This window comes from Heterodontus francisci, chromosome 8 (assembly GCF_036365525.1).
Source record: "Heterodontus francisci isolate sHetFra1 chromosome 8, sHetFra1.hap1, whole genome shotgun sequence".
Taxonomy (NCBI): domain Eukaryota; kingdom Metazoa; phylum Chordata; class Chondrichthyes; order Heterodontiformes; family Heterodontidae; genus Heterodontus; species Heterodontus francisci.
In genome coordinates, this window is record NC_090378.1 from 72,484,470 (window position 1) to 72,511,938 (window position 27,469).

Genomic DNA, 27,469 nt, shown 5'->3' on the forward strand with positions numbered 1-27,469 from the left:
GCTAGCGCAGAAGTAACACCGCGAAGGAGCACCCGCAAATGTTTCAAAATGATACCATGACACATATGGGTTTTCACGGGTGACACACCTATGCATTAACTCCTTCTCACTAAATGTGCTTTTCTGACACGTGCCTTCTTTTTATTGTGTGAATGACGTATTTCAGCATGTACCGATTTTGTCTCCTCCCTTTATATCATTGACCTGACAGAGCTGACAATGTAAGGAATAACATCATTGCCACGCCAGTGTGCAGGATGTGGCACTGCACGGATGCAGTCACATAGGCAATGTCTCAGTCATCTTCTGCCAGTAATGGTGGAGACACAGATGTCACAGATGCAAAAGACTGCCTACCAGATGAAGGACGGTGATGTGTGATGTGGGGAGCTTATGGTGCACTTCAGGGATTGTGGAAATGCTCAGCAATAAAGTGTAGCCGAGCATCCGTTGCTCGCTGCTCACCATGTATGTGCTGCAAGCCCTTTGTGTCCTCAGCATCCGAGGATGTCTCCTGCTCCCATCTCTCATCATCCTGCAAGATCTCCCCGCTCTGAATTACAAACTTGTGCAGAGCACAGCATACAGCAATGAAACGCGCAACCCTTTCTGGTGAGTATTGTAGGGTCCCACCTGATCTATCCAGGAAGCAGAAACGCTTCTCCAGCATGCCAATCGCCTGCTCGATGGTAGCTCGTGTCGAGCCATGGCAGGCATTGTAGCACCCTTCTGCATTGCTGGTGAGGTTCCTCACTGGCGTCAGAAGCCATGTCTGCAAGGTGTCGCCCTTGTCCCCAAGAATCCACCCCTGGATCTGAGCCACTGCAGTGAAGAGCAGCGGCACCTGGGACTGGCACGGGATGAATGAGTCATGGCAGCTGCCTGGAAAGCAGACATACACTTGCATGACGCGCTTCCTGTGGTCACAGACTAGCTGCACGTTGAGCGAGTAGAAGCCGTTTCTATTCAGGAATGTGACTGGTTTTCTGGCTGGAGCCTTGATGGCCACATGCATGCAGTTGATGACTCCTTGCACCCATGGGAATCCCGCAATATCCCCAAATCCGAAGGCTCTCTGGGCCTGACTCTCAGGGTCCGTCCAGAAGTGAACGTAGTCACTGGCCCTCCTGTACAAGGCTTCAGTGACCTCCCTGATACAGCAGTGTACTGCTGACTGCTGAAATGCCACACATGTCGCTGGTGGATCCCTGCAATGATGCGGAGGAGTAGAAGTTTAGAGCCACGGTCACTTTGAGGGCCACAGGCATGGGTGTCCACCATAGCCCATCGGCAGCAGGCCATCATTCAGCAGTGCACAGAGATATGTCACTGCCTTTCTGGACACATCCACAGTCACCTCTGACACTGGCACTCCGACATCTAAAGGTATGTCATGTGGGGCCTCTAGACCTGCTGGCCTCTCTAGCCTTGACTGCACCTTGGTGGCTGCTGTTGCTCGCATCTAGGAACTTCCACATGGGCTGCGCCTGCCTCTTGGTTCTGCCTCCGACGGATATGACTCCTCACGGCACGTGGATCCAGAAAGACAGGGTGGACCAGCCTCATCTGTATGCTGAAGGTGAACTCAGTTCCTTCAGTAGGTCAATGTCACCTGTCAGGGTGATGTGAATTGATGCTTCAGCTGCATTCCAGCATCACCTATATGGTATGGCATGACATTGCCTGTCTTAGCTTTAAATAAGAGCAGGACAGCATGACCACAGTCATATTGCAGTTGTCTGGATTGGACCACCAGTGACATGACCTTAAACCTTTTTGTGGCCCCCACCCAACATGAAGCATCATGGACTGCCATTATTCCCCACCTCCCCCGAACATCGTTGGCTGACTGCAGGGTCAGCCCCCTTCACCCCCCACAAACGTTCATGGGCATAGAATGGCACCCTTTACGGAACAAGGGTACGGGGTTCCTCTCTTCATGAATGCAGCATTGAGACCCCGTCACAACACACACCCATCAACCTTCACAGGCTCCGAGGACTGACGCCTCGGTGGCGCCGGCTTTTCTCGGATGTGAAAGTGAATGCACGTGAGTGCCGCACATCCAGCTGAAGATTGTGAACTGATGACTGAATAGCAGCAACATGCATAGTAATCTATGGTAAGCAGCTATTTACATATTCAAATCTGGGTCCCGTCGCTGAGCAGCAGGGGATGGGGGGGAGGGGCGGGGGGGCGCCACAAAGCCTCACCACCGCCAGGAAGATCGGTCCCGGCACGCCCAGCATCGGCCCCCGTGATGGGCCTCTGCCATACCCATCTTCTGGCTACCCCCCCCCCCCCCCCGCCATGCAGCAAGGCTTCGGGGGCTTGGTAAAATCCAGCCCATAGACTATCAGAACCCTTCGATTAGATTTCAGTCTTAATCTCAGTAGTATCCTAAATGTATATTCTATCTCTATAAACCCTGTGTCATTTTCATCACAATGGTGTGACATTTAAGTGATGTAGTGATAGATTGTTGCATTATGTGTTTGGAACAAGATAAATCTATCAAAGGAGAAAAAGGTTTTCCAACACAAATGAATACAGTGCCCCTTTAATACAGCAGAAAATGCTGGAATATACATCTGTAAAGAGAAATGGCAGGCTATGTCATTTCAGGTGTGTACCCTCCAGAAAAACTAAAGGCTAAAGGAGAAAGAAAGAAATCCATTTATATAGCATGTTTCACATCCTTAGGCCATCCAAAAGAACTTCACAGCCAATGAATTACTTTTGACCTGCAGTAACTGTTTTTACATAGACAACACGGCAGCCTATTTTGAGTTTAGCAAGGTGCCACAAACAGCAATGAGATTAACAACCAGTTAATCTGTTTTTGGTAGTGTTGGTTTGGGGGGAAATTGTTAGCCAGGACATCAGAAGAACTCCCCTGCTCATCTTTGAATAGTACCATGGAATCTTTTACAGTTACCTGTATAGGCATTCACAGACTCAGTTAATGCTTCAACCAAAAGACACACCTCTGAGACTCCAGTGAAACTCCATTGGTACTACACTGAAAAAAAAATTGAGAGAAATTGAAGTTGAATGACCTGCACATAGTCTAAAAAAAATGTTGAAATTATAAAATATAAATTTACCTGAAGTTTACAAAAAATAGGCTAAGTATGAGAGCAATTTTTAAAAATCTGCAACTATCACTGTTTTTCCAAAATTTTTATTATAATTTTAGTTAGTCCAACTAAGTGTTAGGAAAAATATAAAAGATTAATATTATCTACTTGAGTCTTTCTTAGAGAAAACAGATGCAGGGAAGCAGAAGGATTCTCCTTGTCCACCCTATCCTGCCTGTGCTAAGTGCTCAGAGGAGCTGCAACAAGCAGAGAGTGAGGAAACCCCCTTTCAACTGGGAACTGTTTCAGGGCATGAGGTAGGCTGCTGCAAGTGCTACTTTTGCTTTTGCTTAACAGGTAGCTGTTGGCAGCACGCCCTCTGACTGGTGCCTGCAGAGGGCTCCCTGCACTAATACTCAGTGATGATGGCATTGAGGACATGAGTAACAGCAACAGTTATATGTCTTGTATCCATTCTGGTGCACCTTGATGCAATGGATCCTGTATTGTGAACCCTTTGCGTGGGAGTGGGTCTGTGCCATGCAAATGGTCTGGACCAGGACACTTTGGCAGACTCTTCCTTATTTGGTGCCCAGCAAGGGGCCCCAAGAGGCAAATTATTGCTGAGAACTATTGACGGGCTCCACTATTGCTGACAGCCCAAGCAGTCATTCTTCGCAAGTGAGCCTGGACAGGGAGCATCAGCAGCCTAATGATGCTGTTCTCATCCATACACATACACACATTCCAATGAGTTCTGATCATGAGCAGCTAATTTTTTTAACCTTTTTTTCTTAGCTTAGGGAAACTGTGTACAATATAGCATCTCACAACTGCCTCACATGAGAGCAGCTGACCCAATGTAGTTTGGACAAGAACTCAAGTTTCTTCTAGTGTTTATGGTACTTTTGCCTCCTGAACTGTAAGGGGAACTGCTACATGGACCAAATGTATATGAGCAAGGTGGTTTCAAACTTAGAAAAATATCAAAGTGGTGTGGGAAAAACTGCCTAATATCAAAGTACAGAGTTAAGGTGGCTTAGACTATTAATTAAAGGGTTGACTTTGTTTCTTGTATCTTCTTTACTGTCTATGATCCAGATGTTTGTAGACACAAAACTTGAAAGCAATGTCTTGGGCTTGAACAAACTTTCTTCAGCCCAATTGAAACTCCAATGTCCTAACAGTTACATATGGGCGTTTTGTAGAATATTCTGTAAAAAAGATTTACAAAGACTGACTTTTTCTACTCCTTCCTACAAAGGATTCAAACTTATACAATTCAACACAGCTGCCCAGAATAGACAACAGAAGGTCCATTGTCCAATGAATCAACCTTGAGTGGGTGTGAATGACATTAACCCTTTAAACAGACGTGTCCCATAGCCTTCTTTTTACTTAACACTGAGGCGTGTTTGTGGCCATCTCTGGATTGTATCTGGCATTTTACAAGGAGGACACAGGAATAATAGGAATCATTCAAATCCTAATTAGCCACATCCTTGGAATGATGGGATGTAATGTAAAAGAGCAAACACACAAAAATGTTGTTTTTTGTTGCAACAAAGAGCACTTTCAGAGGAAAAAATGAGCATTTTTATAATCTGACTCATGTCTACTACATTCTATCATCTTTTCATCTTGTATATTATTTATTAAGTTCTAACAATTGTATTGTCATAGCCTGCAGCAACTGCTCAAATAAGCGGTTTTTGTAAATCAAATACGTTGCAAATTTTTTTCCAGAGACACATTTGAGTTTGTAATTCTTTTCTCTTGGTCTTTGTGGTTTGTTATTTCCGTTTAAGATTGTTTTTGAATGATCTCCTCAATAGCTCAGAAGTGAGTCATACAAAATAGGAAGGTCTCAGAATCTGATTCCCCGAGGCTGCTAATGTGATCGATCTCATCTGAGCTTGCATTTGGGGCACTATCATTTGGATCAGCATCATTGGGATAGAGAGAGAATAAAAATTTGTGGGTTAGGGAATGAAAATAATCATCCACATTTCCCTCTCTCTATCACTATCCAGTGATCCCTACTTGAAAGATTGCATGTTCAAACATCTGGTGTGGACTAGATAGGGCTCAGTTGTTTGTGATCTTTCTCCCTCCCATAATCAAATAACTAACAACACTTATTGCTCAGGTTAACATATGAAGCATAGCATTTGCATGATTTAGCACAAAACTATCAGCACCTATGGAACTGGACCCCATTATGAGTCTTCAAGCAAAGAGCCATGAAGGTAAAAATTTTTGGATGGAAAGCTGACGAAACAAATGATTAATTAAGATTTTATTAATAACCTGAAAGAAATTTGCTGTCGAGACAAGCACTTTCAGCAAGTGAAGCGGGAAACATTCTTTTACAATCATTGTCTGTTCAACATAAAGGTGTTAAAAGTTTAAAGGATAAAAAAGCAGGTTCTCTGAGGCAGACCTGAGATTGTTTATTGGGGTCATCAACAGAGAATAATAGGTGGGTTGGGAATGATTTGGAGAAAATAGTCTCATTTAGTGATTCCAATGACTAAACCTTGAGAGGTTTATTGTCACCAGAACTCCAGGGATAGAATTACTTTCAGTGTGACCAATCTAGTCTGTTATTTGTTAAAAATATATTATTATATACAGCCATAGATTTTTATACATAAAAATTAAATTATATATTTTTTTCTGTGCATAAGCATTTTTTGGCATGCATTGCCAATGGGCTAGACTCTCAATTGATGCTTGATGACAATTCATGGAAAGATTACATCTGTGCTCCAATCATTCTAAAATCACTAGTCTTTAATCTGTCATAGATTATTGGTAAATAGCACACTTTATGCATTATATAACATTCCTTTATGTATTATAATAGGTTGCTTTACATAATATGCAACACTACAGTATACATTATATAATACTGTATTTAGTAATTGCAATACTCTGTGCATTACATAGAACACATCACACAGATTACAGCAAATTACTGCTTTGTAAAACTCTGAGATTGAAACTTGCTAATGGCTGGCAGCAATATCCAGAGTGTATTATTCTTGGTAATATTCAGAAACTCAGCAATTTCTTACCTTTTCTACTTTCTATTTACCAACTTCAATGTTTTAAAAGAAATGTTGTTACCAATGGGGGTGATGTGGCAGAGTGGAGCAGGCAGCAAGATCCCACTTGTCTACTTTGTGATTAGATTAGAAGTGAAAGTGAGATTCAAGTTTACAAGGTGATGCTAGAAAATATCACATCAGTGCAAGACAACTGTTTCCGTTAGAACTGGTGCTGCAGCAGACCTCGTTGTTATGGTTACAAATCATTCCCCAATTAAAAATGAATAAATGGTAGCGCCATTTATTCAGGTCTGGAAGGAGTGAAATGATCACGGTGGAGATATTCTGCTGTTAGAAACAAGGTTTCTTCTACCACGATTAGAGATGGACCAGATACAATCTGATGCAATCACAATAGCCTGTGTTTAATCTTTTTTGATGATTTTCATCTGCAAAGCCAACATTCTTGCCAATTCACTTGACTTTCTGTGATCATGCGCTTTTACTTTCATGAGATTTAGCTGTTTGCCACTCTGCATACCCATTGAGAGACATCTGGTATGGTGACCAGTCCTAGCTCTTAGCTTGTCTCCATTAGTGTATTTAAATAATCTACAAATAATTGTAAAAGCCATTATAAACCAGCTCCCCTGGTGTGAGTGACTGCACTATTCAGTGTGGCACAGAGTTACACAACAAGAAAACATACAAGTTCAACCTTTGATCTGTGCTGGGTTAGGCAATCTCAGCCAGGGAAATGAGATGGAAGCTACAATTGGGCTCAAGGCAACTGGAAATGGGTGGGGCAGTGGGCACAGTAAAATCAATCAGTGTGGTCAGTACCCTAGAACTATATCCTAGAGTAAGTTAAAACCTTCAGGAAAGGAGGGCAAAAAATTGAGGAAATCAATAAAGTAATAATTTAAAACTAGAAAAAGTGTATAAAAACAAGTCAGGAAGAGGCAAAAGAGAGGATGGCCGGGTTTTAGACGAGCCAGCGGGAAGGGGAAGGCTGGACTGGAAGCGGGTGGCACTGGTGCTCCCGCTCCAATACCCATTCTCGTAGCAATTTCGCGCCAGCAGACCATCTAATAACTGGCAGGCGGAGTGGACGAGCATTAACCGGCCGGAGTTGGGGGACTGAGGCGACGGCCGTGTCATCAGCTGACACGGTTGAATGTGCTGGCACCATCTTTAAAGGGCCGCCAGCACTGGAACGCTACCTCAGACCATCCTGCCCAGCAGCCTGTGACTGACTGTGCAGCAGCCTCAGAAGACATCCAGCCAGCAGTGTAGACCTGTCATTGCGAGAGGGCGAAGAGGTCACTGATGCGGCCGTCTACCGCTTCCCCATCCCGAGTTTGCCCTTACAGGTGGCGACGAGGTTGCTGCTGACTGGATCTGTGTGCCCACACCTCCCTCCCTCTCAGGTTCTCCTCCTCGCTGGAGGACCTGCCTCCTGAATGGATGATGCCCATGGCACTTGGGCACTGCTGATCTGAAGGGCCACTCTGTCAGTTGCTTCCTCAATACTGTCCACCCCACCCCTCTCAACCCCCTCTTGATTGACCCCCATGCCAGGAGCTTGATGGCACTGATGGAGACTCAACCCCAGATCCCTGGCTCCTCAACTCCCCCTCCTCCATACTAAACGGTTTGGCCATGTTGCACCAGCCTTCCTGTGAAGGTGAACTCCCTGACCCCAAAGCTGCCAATTGCAGCAATGACCTCAGCTGCTACCCCATTGTAGCCTTTAAATACCTACCAGGGTTCCAACTCCCCGTGGTCCCAGTGCTCGCCTCGTAAAATTCAAATGCACGTGTAAAATGCTGTTCAATTGGGTCTTCAACAATCTTAACATGTTCTCAATTGCTGATTTTGAAAAGGCACATGCCATTCTTTCTCAACTTGCCACCTGCTGCTGGTAAAATGCAAACCCGACGTAATGACATTGGAGATCTGTCCCGACACCATCCCACGCTATTTTAAGCCCCCCTCCCCGCCTCCAATACCGTCCGCTTCGGAGCCGTAAAATCCTGGCCAATATTTATGATTTGGAACTGAGCCCCATTAGCAAGCTTCATATGTGCTGGAAGTTGGGCATCACCTGGGCCCGCCTGGAAAATCCCCACACTGTGATTTTCCAATTAGGAAAATTCTTATACTCACATGCTGCATGTTAAAGAGGGATTTTAGTGCCTGAATCTAATCCCTGACCATTGTGTGTTAAATGGAAGCTGTGTGAGGAAAGCAGCTGTTAAATATTTTTTAAAGTTATGTTTTCTCAGTTGGACTTTGACTAATTTTTGGGTTGCAACTAGAGGAGTTGTTTCTGTTACTGGACAATTAGCTTATTTCCAAAATCACAGAGAAATGAATACAAGACCACAAGAACACAAGAACTAGGAGCAGGAGTAGACCATATGGCCCACTGAGCCTGCTCTGCCATTCAAAACGATCGTGGCTGATCTTAGGATTCAACTCTACTTTCCCGCCCGCTCGCCATATCCCTTAATTCCCTGAAAGAACGAAAATCTATCTATCCCAACCTTAAATGTATTCAACGATGGAGCAACCACAACCCTCTGGGATAGAGAATTCCAAAGATCCACAATGCTTTTGAGTGAAGTAATTTCTCCTCATCTCAGTCCTAAATGATCGGCCCCTTATCCTGAGACTGTGCCCCTGTGTTTTAGATTCCCCGACCAGCGGAAATAATCTCTCAGTGTCTATCCTATCCAGCCCCTTTAAAATCTTATACGTTTCAATGAGATCACCTCTCATTCTTCTGAACTCCAGAGAATATACGCCCAATTTACTTAGTCTCTCATCATAGGACAACCTCCTCATCCCAGGGACCAATTTAGTAAATCTTCGCTGCACTGCCTCCAATGCAAGTATATCCTTTCTTAAATGTGGAGACCAAAACTGCACACAGTATTCCAGATGTGGTCTCACCAAAATTCTGTACAATTGTAGCAATACTTCCTCATTCCCGTACTCCAATTCCCTTGCAATAAAGGCCAACATGCCATTTCCCTTCCAAATTGCCTGTTGTACCTGCATACTAACTTTCTGCATTCCTTGTACAAGCACACCCAAGTCTCTTTGATACTTACAAGTTGCACACCTTTTAAAATATATTCTGCTTTCCTATTCTTATGACCAAAGTGCATAATTTCACACTTCCCTACATTATACACCATCTACCATCTTGGTGCCCACTCACATAACCTTTCTATATCTCTTTGCAGCCTCTCAGTGTCCTATCTTCCCACCTACCTTTGTATCATCAGCAAACTTAGATAGATTACTCTCTGTCTCTTCATCTAAGTCATCGATATAGATTATAAATAGCTGAGGCCCCAGCACTGATCCTTGCAACACTTCACTATTTATTGCCTGCCAACTTGAAAATGCTCCATTTATGCCCACTCGTTGCTTCCTGTCTTTTAAGCCCTTATCTTTCCAATTTACCTTTTGTGTGGCATCTTATCGAATGCCTTTTGGAAATCCAGGTATACTGCATCTACTAGTTCCCCTTTTATCTACCCTACTAGTTATGTCCTCAAAAACTTTAATAAATTTGTCAGTGTTTCCCTTTAGTAAAACCATGTTGACTTTTTCTAATCGTTCTGTGCTTTTCTAAGTGCATTGATAAGACTTCTTTAATAAAAGATTCAAGCATTTTCCCAATGACTGATGTTAAGCTAACTGGCCTGTAGTTCATTGTTTTCTCTCTCCCTCCTTTCTTGTAAAATGGTGTAACATTTGCCAACTTCCAATCTGATGGGACCGTTCCCGAATCTGGGGAATTTAGGAAAATCATAGCTAGCGCATCCACTATCTCTGCAGCTATCTCTTTTAGAACCCAAGGATGTAGGCCATCAGGTCCTGGAGATTTGTTCCTTAAGTTTCTCCAATACTTTTTCTCTGCTGATATGAATTTCCTTAATTTCCTCACTCTCTTTAGCCCCTTGGTTACTGTCTATTTCTGGTATGGAGCTTGTGTCTTCTACTGTGAAGACAAGACACAAAATATTTGTTCAATGCTTCTGCCATTTCCTCATTCCCCATGATACTGTCTCCTATTTCTGCTTGAACAATAAAGAAATCATGTCGATCTTAAAAAAAGAAAGGTTCTGTAAAGTGGATCCCACAGTACAAGCCTTCACCTTACCAAGCATCAGGGCAGCTATAAAGACTGGGGAGAAAACTTGGATAAGACCAGAAAATGGGCACGGGGATCACAATGCGCATCGAACCCACACCTGTTTATAGTGATGCAGGCAGTACACAAACTTTGTGCAAATTTAAATGATAGTGGCGCACAGCCCAGCACGAAGTGCACTGCTGAGTGGCTGCATGCCTCAGCAGGGGGCCCAAGTTCATGCGAGGTTAACATCACTTAAAGCTAACTTGCAGTACTTAGAGCCAACCAGACCGCATCCTTTAAAAGTGAAGTGCTTTCTGGCTGCAGCAGGTGCTGGAACTGGTTCGAGAAGAGTTTCTAAGGAGTGGAAATGGTACAACAGGACAGGGAACATGTCCCAAGGTTCTCTGATACAGAACTGGAGGCCTTGATGCAGGAGATGGACAGGAGCAGAGAGGTCCTATTCCCTCAGGAAGCCAGGAGGCCCTCCAGACAGACATTACGAAGGCAGTGGGAACAGATAGTCATCAAGATCAATGTCAGGAATCTAGCTCCGAGGACCTGGATGCAATGCCGCAAAAAATTCAATGACCTCACATGAGTGGTCAAGGTCAGTGAATGCATCTGCAAATGCCACATCCTTACAACTGCCCCACTAGCCTCACACACTACTCCATTCACCATACCCCCTTCACTCACCTACCAACAGTTGCTATCAAGTACTACTCATACTTCATATTCATAGCCTCACCACACCGTCACACACTTAGCACTGCTGCAAGTCTCACACCAACAGCTCAGAGCTTGCACACACTTCCAGTTATTCAGCTGTGGCAGATACATCACCCAAACACATTGCAGCACACTCAATGACACTTTTCCCTCTCTCTTGTAGGATAGGGTGGCGCACAACTGCAGGCAACAGGAAATAACTTGGGAAGGACATGCATGGATACATCCCCCCACCCTCATGAAGGAGACAGTGCTCACCATCATTGCAGCTGCCATGACTGAAGACGTGGCCAGTGGTGGGGCTGAAATCATACAGGATGACGGTATGTTCTTACATAATCCACCTTCTCACATCCCACTTCCCTCCATCCCACAATCTCTTCTGATTTACAAGTCGCAGATGGTGTCAGCAGGCATTCTCCACCCCCCCCCCCCCCCACTGCCCCCCACATCATTCCCCCACTCCAACCATACCCTTGTGCCTTTAGCTTTTCAGATATCCAAGAACTGGCACCTGGTCAAGCACTAGTGCAGGAGTGTGAAGTGCAAGAGGAACAAGAGAGTGACGAAGATGAAACATGGTCACTCAACCTCACACTCGTAGCCACCAGCCACGCGGTGATGGTCCATAACAGAGGGATGGTAGGGTGTGTGACTGCTGTATAATAGGGATTTAGTGTGGTGTTCAGAGGAATTGTAGTCAAATGAGGTGATCACGGGCATCCCAGCTCCTCCACTTCCTCCTCCTTCTCCTTCTCCTGAGCTGCTCACTGTATCCTGATGGCCAGGTTGTGGAGGATACAGCAGACCACAATGAATCAGGACATATGATCTGGTGAGTATTGCACGGCTCCTCCAGAGAGATCCAGGCAGCGGATCCATAGCTTCAACACCCCAATGGTCTGCTCTTATGATGTTTCATGTAGCAGCATGGATCTCATTGTACGCATGCTGGCCATATGCGGTTGGGTTGTGGAGCAGAGTCATGAGCCAGGTTTTAAGCAGATAACTTTAGTTGTCCAGTAGCCACCCCGCGGTTTGATGTGGTGGCTCAAATACTGGTACAAAATGAAAGCATCTTGAGTGCTGCCAGGATAGTGGACATTCACCAGCACGATGGTGTTGAGCATGGTTGCACACTAACTGCACATTCAGTGAGTGGTAACCTTTGTGGTTGCAGTACATCTCAGCATTTAGATGCAGTGCCTGCAGAGTCACATATGTGCAGTCGATGGCAATCTGCACCATGGCACAGCCACTATCCTGGCAAAGCCACACGCATGCTCTGCCTGCTTGTCTCTGGTCAGAGAGAACACAATGAACTCTGCCATTCCGTGTCTGCCACCTCTCTGATACAGCAGTGGAGGGTGAGCTGGGAGGTGTTAAATATGTCAGCTCCTCCAGCCTGGAAGGATTCCAACATGAATAAATTCAGGGCCATGGTCACGTTCACAGCCACTGACAAAATCATCCTTTCCCTGCTCTGAAGCTTCAATTCTGGTTGTAAGATGTGGCAGAGTTCTGTGAAGACCTCCTCCATAAAGCGCAGACAACAAACACACTGCTCCTGGCTTAGATGGAGGTAAGAGAAATGCTTCTGGAGGACCCTAGGTGAATAAGACCTCCCTCCTCCTCCCCATGCAAGCAGCTTGTCTTCTTCTTTGCTGCCTCTGCTCCATCTCCCTGTCATGTTGCAGCCCAAGGGGATGGTAACTATTGCACCCATGACTGGGAACAAATGGCTTGACCAGAACAGCTGAAGTCACAACTAAAGCCAGCTCCAGATGCAGCATCACTTCCTGTCGACTTCACCAACTTTAAAACCAAACTCTGTAAACCATCGAGCACTTCTACAAACTCAGACAAAGGTATTGGAAATTAAGCAACAAATAACCTAGCATGTTCAGCTGCCCGTATTTAAGAAAGGGCATTAGCTGGTGGGGCAAGGTCAAAAATGGCAGCATTGCATCAAATCAGCATTGCACTCTGACAGAGGCCACAATCAGCCTACTCTGCATACTTCCAGAGGTGGGGGGATGGGGGGGAGCGGCTGGATGGGACAGGTGTGATTTTGCCTTAACAGGCAACACCCTCATCTGTGCCCCCTCCAGCCTCATCTCAGCTGCTGGGCACTTCTTCAATACACCCATTGATCTGTATGGGAATAGACCTCAGGGCAATGATATATAATAGTTGTCCAATTCCAACTTTCTAGCATGTTGAAAGTTTGTTGTAGATTAGAGCCAAGGACTCTACAGCAATAGTGTGAGCATTCATGAGAGATACTTCAACAGGCTTAGGACTCCCACTACTAAGGGCTCCGCTGCAGATGTCACTGCTGTTGGCACATGCTCCATAATGGACAGCAGCCATGTTCAGTGATCATGCACAACTGCAAGCAGGTGGCTAATAGGTTCTTCCAAAGTTGTGGCCAGATATTGCAGAGTGCAATGCACATTATCAAATGACAGCATAAAGTATTGGTACTCAGATAGCTGACTTGAAAATCACTAGGCTTGGTTGCTCAGAACATTGCATTCCTAAAGAAAGTAACATTATTAGCTACATAACTTTGTTTTACTGCAGCACACCTTTTTGCAATTTTTCATTGCATTTGCTGCAGGATTTGGTTGTAGCCTGGTTGTTGTGATGTTTACATTTATTTCCAGCCTTCTATTTTTCCCCTTGTGAGCAGATGCAATTTAAGTTGCCACAAATAATTCTGAAGATCAACATTCTGTTCACTGTGTCCCTCTCTATTTTTGAGGAGGAGAAGAAAGGGGACAAATGTGAGCGAGGTATGCTTAAACCTGGGGCAGTGTTACCCAAAGATCCACGCCTACAGAGTGAGGGATACCTTCCCAAACATGTTGGATGAGATCTGTTTTATTTTGGAGGCAGTCACAGAATATGCCATCTCCTCGAGCCAGAGCTTCGGACCAGTTCCACAATGGAGACAGCTCTACCGGTGGCTGTCAAGGTGATCAGAGACTTGAAAATCCATACTATTGGATCCTTTCAAGCAACAGCAGGAGATATATGCTAAATTACACAACAAGCAGTGCACTGATACATCAAGCAAGTGACAGATGGTTTGTTCACCAGAGCTAACTTCTTCATCCATTTCTCCACAGAAAGCAGACAGCAGAATAAAAGAGCAGAGCACAGTTTCCTTGTGGCCAGTCTCACTGCAGTGCAGGTCATTATGGATGGCAGGCAATTACACAGCCTTCATGAACAAAAAGGGATTCCACTCCATTTAAATGCTGCTGGCCTTTTCTGCACGTCTACGACCTTGATAGAAGTCATGATGCCTTTATTAGATGGTCGTCTATAATGCTATTATTAGTTGAAGGCAAAGGAATATTGAATGCCTAGGTCCCCAGGGCCAATTATGTTCTCTTCGGTGCTGGCCCATGATGCCATTCAGATAGTTAAGAACGGAACAGTGATATAATGGTTACATATGTGACTACCAATATTATGGCCGAAGATACCATCAGTATGTTAACCAAAGGTTCAGGTGCTTGGATAGGTAAGCAAGACCTTATTATAGGTAAGCAAGGTCTACAAGCTTTTTCTGCATTTGGAGCAGGCCCTCTGAATGGTAAACATAGCATTGACACAGAGCACTACCTCCTCTCAGGCACGCTGGACTTCCCTCCTGTTCCATTCTCATATTTGCAGCCTTGAGCTAGTGCGGCAAAGCAACTTGGCACCAAACATGCACTTCTCTTTAGACAGCTGCTGCTAGACTTTGAATGCTGGATTACACTCTGGGAGTTCACTGTGAATGTGCAGCAACACCTGACTCCAGAAGATTCATTGGTGCAATCTTTGCACAACTTGGCCCAGTGTAACACTTATATAGCAGTGACCCAGCCATCTCCATGCCCATATTGGAAAATTGTTCCTAAATTTAATTGGTGAATGAGTTTTCTTGTAATGTTGAATTCCTTTCCTCCTCCCCCCGTTTCATACACAAAGAGCAACATTAATTTTCATGACTTTCATAAGATGCAATTCTTTTAAAACAATAAAAACAGAAACTGAAAATGAAGAATATGTTCAGTGTTTTCTCCACCATGATCATTGTCTCTCCTCTGCTCCTGAAGGAAGTGATTATTTCCAAAGTTCACACCATTCTTTGATACCTCAAGTTGTCATTCATGTGTTAGCTTGGATAATGAGTATTTGTACATTACTTGCCCATGAAAAGCCCTATCCTATCCTTCTCTGACAATGAGCCACATGCAGGATGGCAATGGTGATCAGTAACAGGAACCTAGGCTGAGTCTTACAAACACCAACCCAGTGGGCACTATAGCCAATTATAGCATCCCAAATATCTGCTAACTCAAGCCTGACAGAATTTGAATCTGGAATCTCCCTGGTACATGGCTCCATTCTACCATGGGTGGTGTCCTTTTATCCATTAAGCATTTTTGAATAAGCTTCACTGCAAATGCGGATATTGATATTCAAATATAACGGGAACTAAGGTATTAGCAATTGCTGAACAATGTGGAATTGAAAATAATAATGTAATACTGGATGAATGCATAATGCTGATTTTCAAACTAGTTGATTTTGAACTGAAGACTGTGCATAATTGAACACCCCCTCACACATTGTTATTACAGAGCCCTTTTGTTTGGATAACTGGTCACTTTGAATAAACACAGTTTATGCAAACAACAGATTGCAGTGTTATTTTGAAAAGCAAATTTCCATAGATGTTTTAAATGGTACATAAATTCTCTGTGCGACAGTCCATGCAGTAAGCCCGATGTTAGAAACAGTCCTTTTAAAAACTCCTGCAGTAAGGAATAACTCAGACTGTTGAGTTTATGTTCTGAGATTGTGCACAAATATAAAGTACTTTCTGTACCATTGTTTAACTGATGCTACATTTCATACTGAATGGTCAAATGTTTATGTTAAGGCTTTGTTACACATTCTTTCAGCAGCTAGGGTACTGAGGCCAGTTAAGATCAGTAAAGATCAGGGATTGACACTGGGACCTTCCTAGTCCAAATAGTTGAGTAACACACCATGCGGTGCGTTTACCAACAGACCATCCAGGCTTTTTCTTCTACCAAACCTGTTAAAGAGGCATTTTCTTTACAAAAGAACAGTGTCCAGCAAGCACTTTTTCTTGATGTTTAACAAACCACTGACATAGTGAAGCAGATTGTGTCAAACACACCATTGAAAGGTTAAATCATACTCCTCTTACGAATGTGTAATGTAATCTTGCCAAAACTGATATCATTACTGTTCAGCCATTCTCCTTCTGAGTGCCCTGTTGCTGTTCCAAGGTTGTCATTACTGGGTTACAGTTCACTGTACACCTTCAAGCAACTGGCAAAAGAAGGCAGTGGTAGGGGTCTTCAGTGCAGGCTGCACCAGTCTCCTCAGCAGCAGATGTATGCGAGCCATTGGTAGTTAAAAAAAATTAAAAGTGTGGTCCCTTTGTTGACAGGTCAATAATCCAGAAAAGAAGTTGTGGGCCAGCAATCTGCAACCCTTCAGTGGTTCTCGGGACACATTATATGGGTGTTGTTGTCCTACAGGTGTCAGTGTGAGAATGGTACTTGCTGACACTGATGCAATGATCAGCAGATCATAGATATTGTTGCCTCTGGTCATTCCCTCATCAAGGAAAGTAGCTTTGTGCATGCAAGCATGCATATTCAGAGCTCAGTTCACCAGCATCCAGGTTCCAGTTAAATTTTAACGACATTAAGAGATGCCACGTCATTCAGGTTAAAATGAGATTTAGTAAATCATTGTTAAACTTTCTTTTGACCAATTGCAACTATACTGCTGCTGGTGTGAGAAGCCAAAGTATTGTCGGACTGCCAATGTGATGCTTGCCAAAATATAAAGTGTCATTAGTTGGGTGAATTCACACACATTATGTGTTAATGTTAAGCCAAAATGGCTTCTTGTCTATGGAAAATATGCAAGTTAAGTGGCCAGTAAGAGGCAGAATCTCAGAATGTCTCCTGTGAAATGGTCATGTCTTTTCTGCTGCAGACGACACAGAAATGCCTGCTGTCAAGTGAGATTTATATACAGTTGGACATTACCAAAATCAAAACATCTTGTATAAAATTGATCCAGGCTTTGGACAGCTTCTTGAGTAATGAAACCATTTCAGGTTACTCTTTCCCTCGGTTACGGTAAGATACCAGCACAACAGTTGATCTTCAGCAACTGGTGATCTAAACCATCACAACCTTTTTTATCTCACTTCATTCTACTATGGTCTCCTCTAAACTTTTCTGACTTGTTTCCCCGAAGCCCCAAATATATTATCCTACACACTCTTCTTTCCCAATTTTTAATCAGTGCACAATCTCCTGCCACAAATTTATACTTCAACAGGACCTCAAGAATTTGTAGAACTCCATACCTCCTGCAGTATTCCCTTTATTCTACAGTTTATAGTCTTTCAAAACTCAAGGTTACATCATTTAATGATACTGCCTGATTCATCTTATCCTCTTATATTATTCTTAAGTTTGGTGGTGCCTGTACTATAAGCCTTGGCCCTTCACCTTGAACTCTCAACAGTAAAAAGGGAAGTCACTTGGACAGCCATTACGCAAAAGATGGATGGGGGTCCTGTGCAGTGTGCCACCGACAAGAAGATTAAGCATCTAAACATGGCTGCTAGGGATTTTGCAAAGATCTTCACAGCAAGAATGATCAAGGATTGAGAAAGTGCCACATAGTAGTCTTGCCAGCAAAGTTGAGGCCCATGGAATAAAAGAGACAGTAGCAGCATAGATATGAAACTGGCTAAGTGACAGGAAACAGAGCATAGTGGTGACTGTTTTTCAGACTGGAGGAAGGTATGTAGTGGGTTTCCCCAGGGGTCAGTACTAGGAACCACTATTTTTCCTGATATATATTAATGACTTGGACCTGGGTGTACAGGGTACAATTTCAAAATTTGTAGATAACACAAAACGCATTTTACAAGGCAACCTCCCAGCATGGTGGAGGCCATCCCCCCACCCCCCCACCCCGACCCCTTCCCTCCACTGGTAAGATCCCAGCAGCAGCAGGAAGAGACCCTTAATCTCTTAATTGGCTGCCAATAAGCCACTTAAGGGCCTCAATTGGCCTCTGGGCAGGAACGCTGCATCGTCCTCTCTGGCCCCCGGGAACATCGCTTGATGACGGGGAGACAACAGCACCCTTCCTTTCCTCCCAGCACCCCCCACCCCCCGTTGCAATAATCCATGGCCCCCGTCTCCAACCCCACCTCAGGGGGCAACACAAAATTCCAACTGAGATGTCTAGACAGAGTAGATAGCACAAGGGTCAAAAACCACAGATTTAAAGTGATTAGCAAAAGAACCTAAGGCAACATGAGGAAAACCTTTTTCATGCAGGAAGTGGTTATGATCTGGAATGCATTGTCTGAAAGGGTGGAGAAGGCCGATTCAATCGTGGCTTTCAATAGGGAATTGGATAAGCACCTGACTGGAAAAAATTTGCAAGGCTACGGGGAAAGGGCAGAGGAGTGGGACTAGCTATACTGCTCTTGCAGAGAACCAGTATGGGCTCGAAAGACAAATGGCCTCCTTCAGTGCTGCAACCATTCTATGATTGTTGTTTCTAAGGACATCCTGATCAGGTGGCTTTTATTGCTAATAGGTTTCTTTTGGATAATACTGTAAGGTTTATTAACCTAGCTCACTTGGCACAGGATCTTGGCACTGTCACAGGTGTGCTACCTCTCAAAATGGATAGAGGGAAGGATATTGACTGAACTGAATGGACTTAACTACTTTTTGAACTCCAAAGGTCTTGCCCTCTCTTTTATTGGATGAACCTTTAATGGTGCAGAAGCTCTCAGCTGTGGTAATTACACACTGTCGTATTTCTTCTTAGATCCAAGCAGAGCATCCAACTTTGCTGTCCTAATGTCATTTTCAGTCTTCTCCTAAATGAAGCAATTAGGAACATAGGTTCAACTCTCAAGTGGAAACAAGAATGGGATCATGAACAAGATATAGTTGAGGCTGGATGATTTTTCCTTCTCTGTTTTTCTCCATCTTTTCAGTGGGATGGAATAAGATAAGGAAGGTTGTATGGTTCAGGTTACCGTACGCTGGATGGGTCTAGTTGCAACAATACTCAAGAAGATGGACACCATTTGGGACAGAGCAGTCTGCTTGATTGGAGCCCCAGCCACTGGGCTTAATGCCCACCACCTCCACCACCATCTAGTGACTGGGTCCAATGGTTAATGCTGGAGTAACAGCTCACCTGCCCAATTCCACTTCGTACAGTTCACCTTAGGTTAGCTGAACCTAATTAAAGCAATTAACTGGCTTCTAAACTTGTGGTCATAAATGTAAGATAGTTGCGAATAAATCCAATAAGGAATTCAGGAGAAACGTCTTTACTCAGAGAATGGTTAGAATGTGGAACTCGTTACCACTGCAATAGTTGAGATAAATAGCATAGATGCTTAAGGGGAAGCTATAGTACATGAGGGAGAAAGGAATAGAATGTTATGCTTGTGGGGTTAGAGGAAGTAGGAGGGAGAAGGCACTTGTGGAGCATAAGCAAACACCAGTTTGACCAAACGGCCTGTTTCCATGCTGCAATTCATGTGTAATACTATGTAATTTTTTTTTCTGGGTAGGACGAGTTGCAGGATTACCTTGGATATCTTAGCTCAATTAGCCCTTACTTGTTCTTCAAGTGGTATCTCAGTTCTCAAGCAAATATGTTTTACAGCAAATTAAAGTTATATTTGTATTAAAATATGGGTAGACACTGAGAGGTTGTTTCCCCTGGCTCGGGATTCTAGAACACGGAGGCACAGCCTCAGGATAAGGGATCGATCATTTAGGACTGAGATGAGGAGCAATTTCTTCACTCAGTGAGTTGTGGATGCTTCATTGTTGAGTATATTCAAGACTGAGATTGATAAATTTTTGATCTCTCTGGGAATTAAGGGATATGGGGAGCAGGTAGGAAAGTGAAGTTGAGCAAGATGGTCAGCCAGGATCATACTGAATGGCAAAACATTCTTGAGGGGCTGAATGGTCTACTATATTCTTATGTTCTTAATCTGATCTTGGTGGAACATTGCTAAATGAAATGCTCTGATGTACAGGTTTCAGGTTAGTCTGTAAATAGTATAACTGAAAACTGAAGGAGCTGAGAATCTGACTGGGATGGTGCATTCTGAATTACTGTCCTAATTTTTGCTCTAATGTTAAAGAACTGCCAAAGTCAAAATAATGTCTCCCCATAGAGCTCTCTGTCACGACATCATGTCAGCATGGTGAATCTTGATCAAGTTTAAAGTTCAGATTTTATTTGAAATATTTCAAGGGAATCGCCTTAACCGAAACAAATGAGTTTATTGCTACTTTTTCTTTGATAGACTTTCACTTTTTGGGGGGCTGGGGAAGTAAGCACCTGAATGATTCAAGTATAGAACAAAACAATTGTAAAGATTACAAATGAATAAAAGAAAGGTTTACATCGAAGTGTTTGTTTATCACTCTGTGCCGTTTTCTTTAAGAAATGAGGTTATGTCACCAATTGACCAGGTTAGACACTCCCAAACATTCTCACTGTTATCAAAGACTTTGTTGTAGAGGGGCAACTGAGAATTAAAAGACCTGTGTCTCTGCTTCCCACTGCCTCATAAATCACACTAAATAATCTGGTGCCAGAAGCAAAGAGGCACGATGGAAGACAACTTACATAGGAAGATACATGGCAGCTTCTCCAGAGAGCTACGTGTTTCCTTTCTTTCCAACAAACAGCATATAGGAGACTGAAATATTCCTTGCAATTAATAAAGAGCAATAATTACAAAAAGAATTCTAAAGTCTCCATAGAGTTAGTTAAAGTTTTGTTCTATCCTTTTCTTTGTTCTACTGTAGTTGTCAAGTAAATGTTTGTTGTTTGATATCAAGCCTTAAGAGACAATGGAGAACAGAGCACTGCTGTTCTGATGCTAACTGGCCACTAAGTGGGTGGGACAGGGGTGCCATGACCCCTTTACCCTTCCCACCAGTCTCCCTAACAGCTTTGGCCTGTGGGTCATCTCAATTTCCCCTCTGGTGAGTGGTCATTACTATGCTGTGCTTTGATAAATGCTCAACGCAAAAGGTCTGCATTGCCGACAGCAAGCACTAGGGAAGCAAGGCACCATGGGCCATGACAGCCTGAGGTATAAGACGTATGGACCTGCATGCCTTCACACAGAGTGCCTGTCGCCTGGCAACAGTAACTGCATCATAAGATTCCTCTCAGTCCTTAAAAAAGGAGAAAATGTGAAGCGTGGAGATGAGGGAAAAAGGGAACAAGAGAGTCAGTGCAGGAAATAATAAACAGTGCTAAATGATTTGTAAAAAGTGGAGGTTTTCAATATTCCAGCATTACTACTGGAAACTAGCAATAGTTTAAGAACTAATAACTCTGTTAGTAACTGAAATGATTCAATAAAAACATAGCCTTTCACAGGATCAACTTTTTAGCAATCTTCAAAAGTAATCATGTCAGTAACACATACCATCATTTCCATGCTTCAGCAAATGCTTTTAGAGCCAGTAGTGTTTTTTTAAAAATTCATTTTCAAGATTCCTGTGTCTCAGGGAGCAATTGTCTCACTGGGTGTGACTGGCCAATACCAGAAAGTTTGGTCCTCCAACAATGTTTGAGTCAGCTGATCTGCACAGTGGCGCAGTTATAGCACCGCAGCCCCACAGCTCCAGCGACCTGGGTTCAATTCTGGGTACTGCCTGTGTGGAGTTTGCAAGTTCTCCCTGTGTCTGCGTGGGTTTCCTCCGGGTGCTCCGGTTTCCTCCCATATGCCAAAGACTTGCAGGTTGATAGGTTAATTGGCCATTATAAATTGCCCCTAGTATAGGTAGGTGGTAGGGAAATATAGGGACAGGGTGGGGATGTGGTAGGGATATGGGATTAGTGTAGGATTAGTATAAATGTGTGGTCGATGGTCGGCACAGACTCGATGGGCCGAAAGGCCTGTTTCAGTGCTGTATCTCTAAACTAAACTAAACTAATATGGGGATGACCTCGAATCACAGAACGGGAATCCTGGCTGAGTTTAACCCTCCATAGCTCAGTGGCACTGAGGCTAATTGTAATGCCCAAACTGCTTCCCTGTCTGCAATCAGCTAATCCAACAACAAAGTGCACTTATATAGCACCTTCAATGAGGAAAATGGTCCCAAGGTGCTCTGCAGAGGTGTGAGGAAAAATAGTTCAGGCAGGGTTTCAGAGCTAGGAGGGTTGGAAGAAGGTTTGGCTTAATGCACAAGGGAAAAGGAGAAGAGAAAGCTGAACAGATGGTCTCTAACTTGGTGACAAATCCATGAGCTCCTTGTACACTGTCAGACATAAGGGTAGAGGGGACAGGAGTAAAGGTAAGGAGCCTGGGGCTATCTTTACTCTCCAGGATAAGTAGTGGGTCATTTTGGCAAAGGATTGAGGGACCCTTAGAGCTTAATGTGATCAATTCAGATCTGGTGATGGATGAGTAAGCCATTTGTCCACCAGGTATGCTCAAGGTTGCACCCCTTGAACACGAAAGAGCTAAAAGGAGGGTGGGGGATTTACTGGATAATGACCAGAATGGGGGACAATGAAGATTTCGTCATGCACAAGAGCATCAAAGGTGGAGGTGAGAGTGGTTGAACAAATCAATGACTGCAGAGATATTGTGGTGAATGGAGGGCCAAAGTCTAAGCAGTTAGAGTTTGAAAGTTGAACACAAACCAGGGATTGAAATTGGAACTATTCTGAACTGTGTGGCTCAGTTTATCGAGAGGGAACTACTACACTTGAGATGGTCCACAGCTGACTCTGGATTTCACAGATTTATGTTATGAGGAAAGCCAAAGAAACTTGGGTCTATTTTCTCTGGAACTTCGGTGACTTCAAGCCCAGAACATGAAAAAGTATTGACAAAGCTGATCCAGGCAAATAGTTCAATATGGCAAATGGTTCAAATTTTAATCATGTGAGGAACAATCCTACAGCAACAGATGTGCTATCACTCAAACAATTCCTACTTATCAGTACCACATAAATAATAGGCAGATCTGCTGTTTGCAAAACACCCAAAGAGAGGATGCAGAATGTGGAACCAAGCCTTATACAGCAGCAGGGTGTCATTTCCAGTGTAAGCTGTTTTAGTGGATTTTAGCCAAGGCAGCAGTGGGAGTGATACAATTGGTCTTGGTATCTCTTGAGTGAAGAGGGAGAGAAATTGTTCTTTATGTTCTATATCCTGTCACTGCAGCAGGACAATGTGCATTTGTGGACATTCGTTGAAACAGTAACAGGCTCAGCAGTGATGCTCCAGTGGTCAAATAATATTCTGGCATTCACTGCCTAGACCTGCACATTATGAGTCATTACTTGGGGAAGTTGCTAGTGGGCTAACAGCACCAATGTATCCTCATCCCAGTGTGAGTTGAGTGCCATTAGGGGAAACAGGATAATGGGAGACATGGTTAAGTAAGATTTTTTGCAGAAGAACCTACATTTTTACATCCTCAGGACATCTCAAACTTTAGAACTAATTACTTTTAAAGTGCTGTTGCTATGTAGGTAAAGGCAGCAACTAATTTGTGCATAGCAAGTTTCCAAAAGCGGAAAATGAACGAATGATCAGATCATCTGCTTTGTGTAGTTTTGAGGATTGAATGTTTCCCAGAACGTTGGCAGTATTCTACTTCAAAGAACATCACCCTCACCTTCAGATAATGCCATGCTTATTTTTAACATCTACCTCAGTAGGCAGGTGGAATCTTAGTTTAATATCTCATCCAAAATACAACATGTTTGATAACACAGTACTCCTGCAGCACCTCACTGGAGTGTAAACCTAGATTGTGTACAAAGTCATAGTGAAGCTTGAATCCACAGCCTTCTAATTCAGAGGTGAGTGTATTATTAACATAGCCAAGCTGTAGGGAGCTACGGACTGTAGGCAACCATCAATGTAAGGTGATCAGCCTTGTGACCATTGCAGCATGCAGCTTATTTCAGTAAATTTAACAGCAAATATATTATGTGCTAATTTTGTTCACTTGCTCTATCCCTCCTGAAGCTGTGATCTATGGCACTGGAAGCTGTCGAGTATCTTAATCAATGGTTCAAAGAGCAATCAAGAGGGAGGTTTACTGTGTATTGAGTTCATGTTATTTTCATGGCAGAAACAAGTTGCGTGGAACCTGTGAAATCAGGAAGGTCTCAGCAATACAACCTCCCAAAATAATCACTGTAAAACCAGAAGCACAGTCAGAAATGCAGGACTCATTGGGGACCCAACAATGCATGTCGCCAAGCCACCAGAAATGTGAGTCCAGACATATGATCCTCAACAAACTTGTACAACAGCCTGGGTCCTCCACCTGCTCTAGAAGTAGTGATAAGAGCAAAAAGCATGATGAAGGTGAAGGAAGGGATAAGAACAGACTAAAGAAGAAGAATAAAAAGAATGTACAAAATGAAATCAACTCTTTTTTTTTGTTCTCGGGATGTGGATGACAAGGCGAGGCCGTTCTCATTGCCCATCCCTAGCTGTCCTGAAAATGTGGCCGTGGCCTTCTACTTAAACTGCTGCAGTCCTTGGCATTCCCACAATTGGGCGGCACAGTGGCGCAGTGGCTAGCACCGCAGCCTCACAGCTCCAGGGACCCGGGTTCGATTCTGGGTACTGCCTGTGTGGAGTTTGCAAGTTCTCCCTGTGACCACGTGGGTTTTCGCCGGGTGCTCCGGTTTCCTCCCACCGCCAAAGACTTGCAGGTGATAGGTAAATTGGCCATTGTAAATTGCCCCTAGTGTAGGTAGGTGGTAGGGAATATGGGATTACTGTAGGGTTAGTATAAATGGGTGGTTCTTGGTCGGCGCAGACTTGGTAGGCCGAAGGGCCTGTTTCAGTGCTGTATCTCTAAATAAAATAAAATAAAAATTACATTAGATAGGGAATTCCAGATCCTGGTCCAGTCAAAAAGAAGGAACAATAATGCATGTCCAAATCAGGATGGTGTGGACTTGAAGGTGATGGCATACTACATTGCTGCAGTTATCCAATTCCATGGTAAAGGTTGCTGGGAAAGAGAGGTGCTGTTGAAGTAACCTTGGTCAGTTGCTGCAGTGCATCCTGTAGTTTGTACATACCCCAGCTATAGTGCTCTGCTTGTTAACAGGTGGATGTTGAATCCAGTAACAGAATACTGATCATGCAAACTGTTCCGTCCCAAATGATGCCAAGCATCCTGATTGTGATTGCAGCTGCAACATCCAGGCCAGTAGTAACTTTCATCACACTTCTGGGTGGAGCCTTGTAGATGGTGAAGAGACTTTTAGGGATCAGGAGGTGTGTCATTCATCATGGAGTACACAGTCTCAACCTTGCCATGGTGTTAATATGGCTAGTTCAGTTCGACGTCTGGTCAATGGTGACTAAAGCCTGGATCAGGGTATAAAACTAAAACCCGACCCAAGCCTGACCCGACAACAGCCAACCCGAAACCCGACCCAGGCCCGAGTCCTTTAATTTTTTTAAATGCCCGACCCGACCCAAAAATAACAAACATATTTTTTAAACAGAAAAAGCTCATAGACTAAAACAAAAACAATACAAAATAAAAACAATACAAAACAAAACAGTACAGTCCAGCCCGACCCGACCCCAGCCCAAATGCTGGACGCCCAATACAGACCCGACCCGACCCAAACCTGACACATGTAGCCGGGTTTGGTTGGGTTCGGGTTGGGTAGCCAGGCTTTAATGGTGACCCCTAAGTAGTTGATATTGGACGAACTTGACAATGGTTCTGCTGCTAAAGGTCAACAAAGTTGGTTTTGTCTTCTCTTGTTTGGGAAGGTCATTATTTGAAACTAATGTGGCATGAATCTTGTCTCCTTGTTGTTGCAGCAAATATAATCATTTGTTCAAAATAAGAATAAATCATTAACTCAACTATTGCCTTTTATGCTAGAATGGGCAGTTTAGCAATTGTAAAATATATATAAATTATTGTAAGATTTATCTAAAAATAATGACCTAATCTGCACTTTATCTAACTTCAACTTATAGGAATGAGTTTTTTCATCAACCTATCTCTTATGTTATCACATACCACACAAAGCCATAATGTATTGTGCTAAAAGTCTAAAACCTTGCTTACAAAACCTGTTTTCAAGATGCCAGCTGCACATACTTTGTTAACTAGATCTGTTTAGCATTGCTCAAATGAAGTGTTACCAAGAAATTTAAACAGATTGGAGAGAAAAATGTAATGAACGGCCAGCCTTCCACTAGTGCATCCTTCACGCTGAAGGGTTGCCTCTGACATTACTGGAGGTCACTCTTAACATGGGTGTTAAATGGTGAATGTAACTGGCTGAAAATTTAAGCAACACTCAGTGGCAACATGTGCTACGGATCTGCCATTTTCACTGTTTTCTTTATGCTGTCTTTAATGCTGCCAATGAATTTTCCACATTGTGGCCTTGTGCAGATTTTCACCCTCCATTGGGGGAATTTCTGGCCAAAGTAACAAATTTCTCTATAGTATTTCCGAGAAAAGGGCAACAGAAGTGATGTCCTGCCAAGGGTGAAATATTTTAAAATCATTAATAACCATTTATACCACATGCACTGTTCAGTGAACAATTACACATGTTAGGTTGACTTTTCTTTTTGTTTGATGAAACAAACACGAAGAGAAAGTTACTGTTCTTAAAATCACTTGAAAAAAGGTCACAGATGAACAGAAGGAGCTTCTCATCTCTACTTTTCTTTAATTTCCTCCAATCCCTCACCACCACTAACCCCACACCGTTAAAAGTGTTGCTTGCATTGACATATGGTTCCGCAGGTCTACGCCAACTGCTGGTACATCATATTCTTCATATCTGAGCCTAGGCATGTAAGTGTCATAAGGCTATTCAACCTGGCAGGCATCGCAGGGCGCCCAATGCTGTCTTCATCTAACATTGTCACCTGCATATTTTCCAGCAGGGGTCATTGGATAGCAGTCAAGAATGGGAATTCTGGTTGATTTCCTTCCCAATCTCTAGCCCAAAATACAAGACCAGTTGTAGTGACCTCAGTTGAGGTCAGTTAACTCAGTACAGACCAAGTGTTAAACTGGGATCTTACTGATCTATGAATCTCAGTACTGCATGAGGTATTGCATTTACACAGTAAGTGATAAAAGACCAATTGCCTCAACAAGCCAGCAGCTTCTGCATACTAAGGAGTGCCTTTCAATTTCATTTTTAACCAGACACTGATCGTACTTTCTTTTATATATAGAAGTTAATTGGTACAGTGCGAAGTCCTTTTTCCATAGACTCAGTCCTTTGTGGAGAAAAAAATAAATGCATTTTCTAATCTTTAGAGTTGTTTGAGGCTTGTTAAT

General features: G+C 43.4%; 1 protein-coding gene across 1 annotated transcript; it reads right to left on the bottom strand.

Annotated features, from left to right (window-relative positions):
- Positions 1-403: 403 nt before the first annotated feature.
- LOC137373207 (putative nuclease HARBI1) lies at positions 404-12,266 on the bottom strand. The gene is made up of 2 exons (XM_068038064.1): positions 12,163-12,266; positions 404-1,208 (listed from the first exon to the last, which is right to left on the bottom strand). The coding sequence occupies exons 1-2, from the start codon at positions 12,264-12,266 to the stop codon at positions 404-406; spliced, it is 909 nt and encodes a 302-aa protein (XP_067894165.1).
- Positions 12,267-27,469: the final 15,203 nt, after the last annotated feature.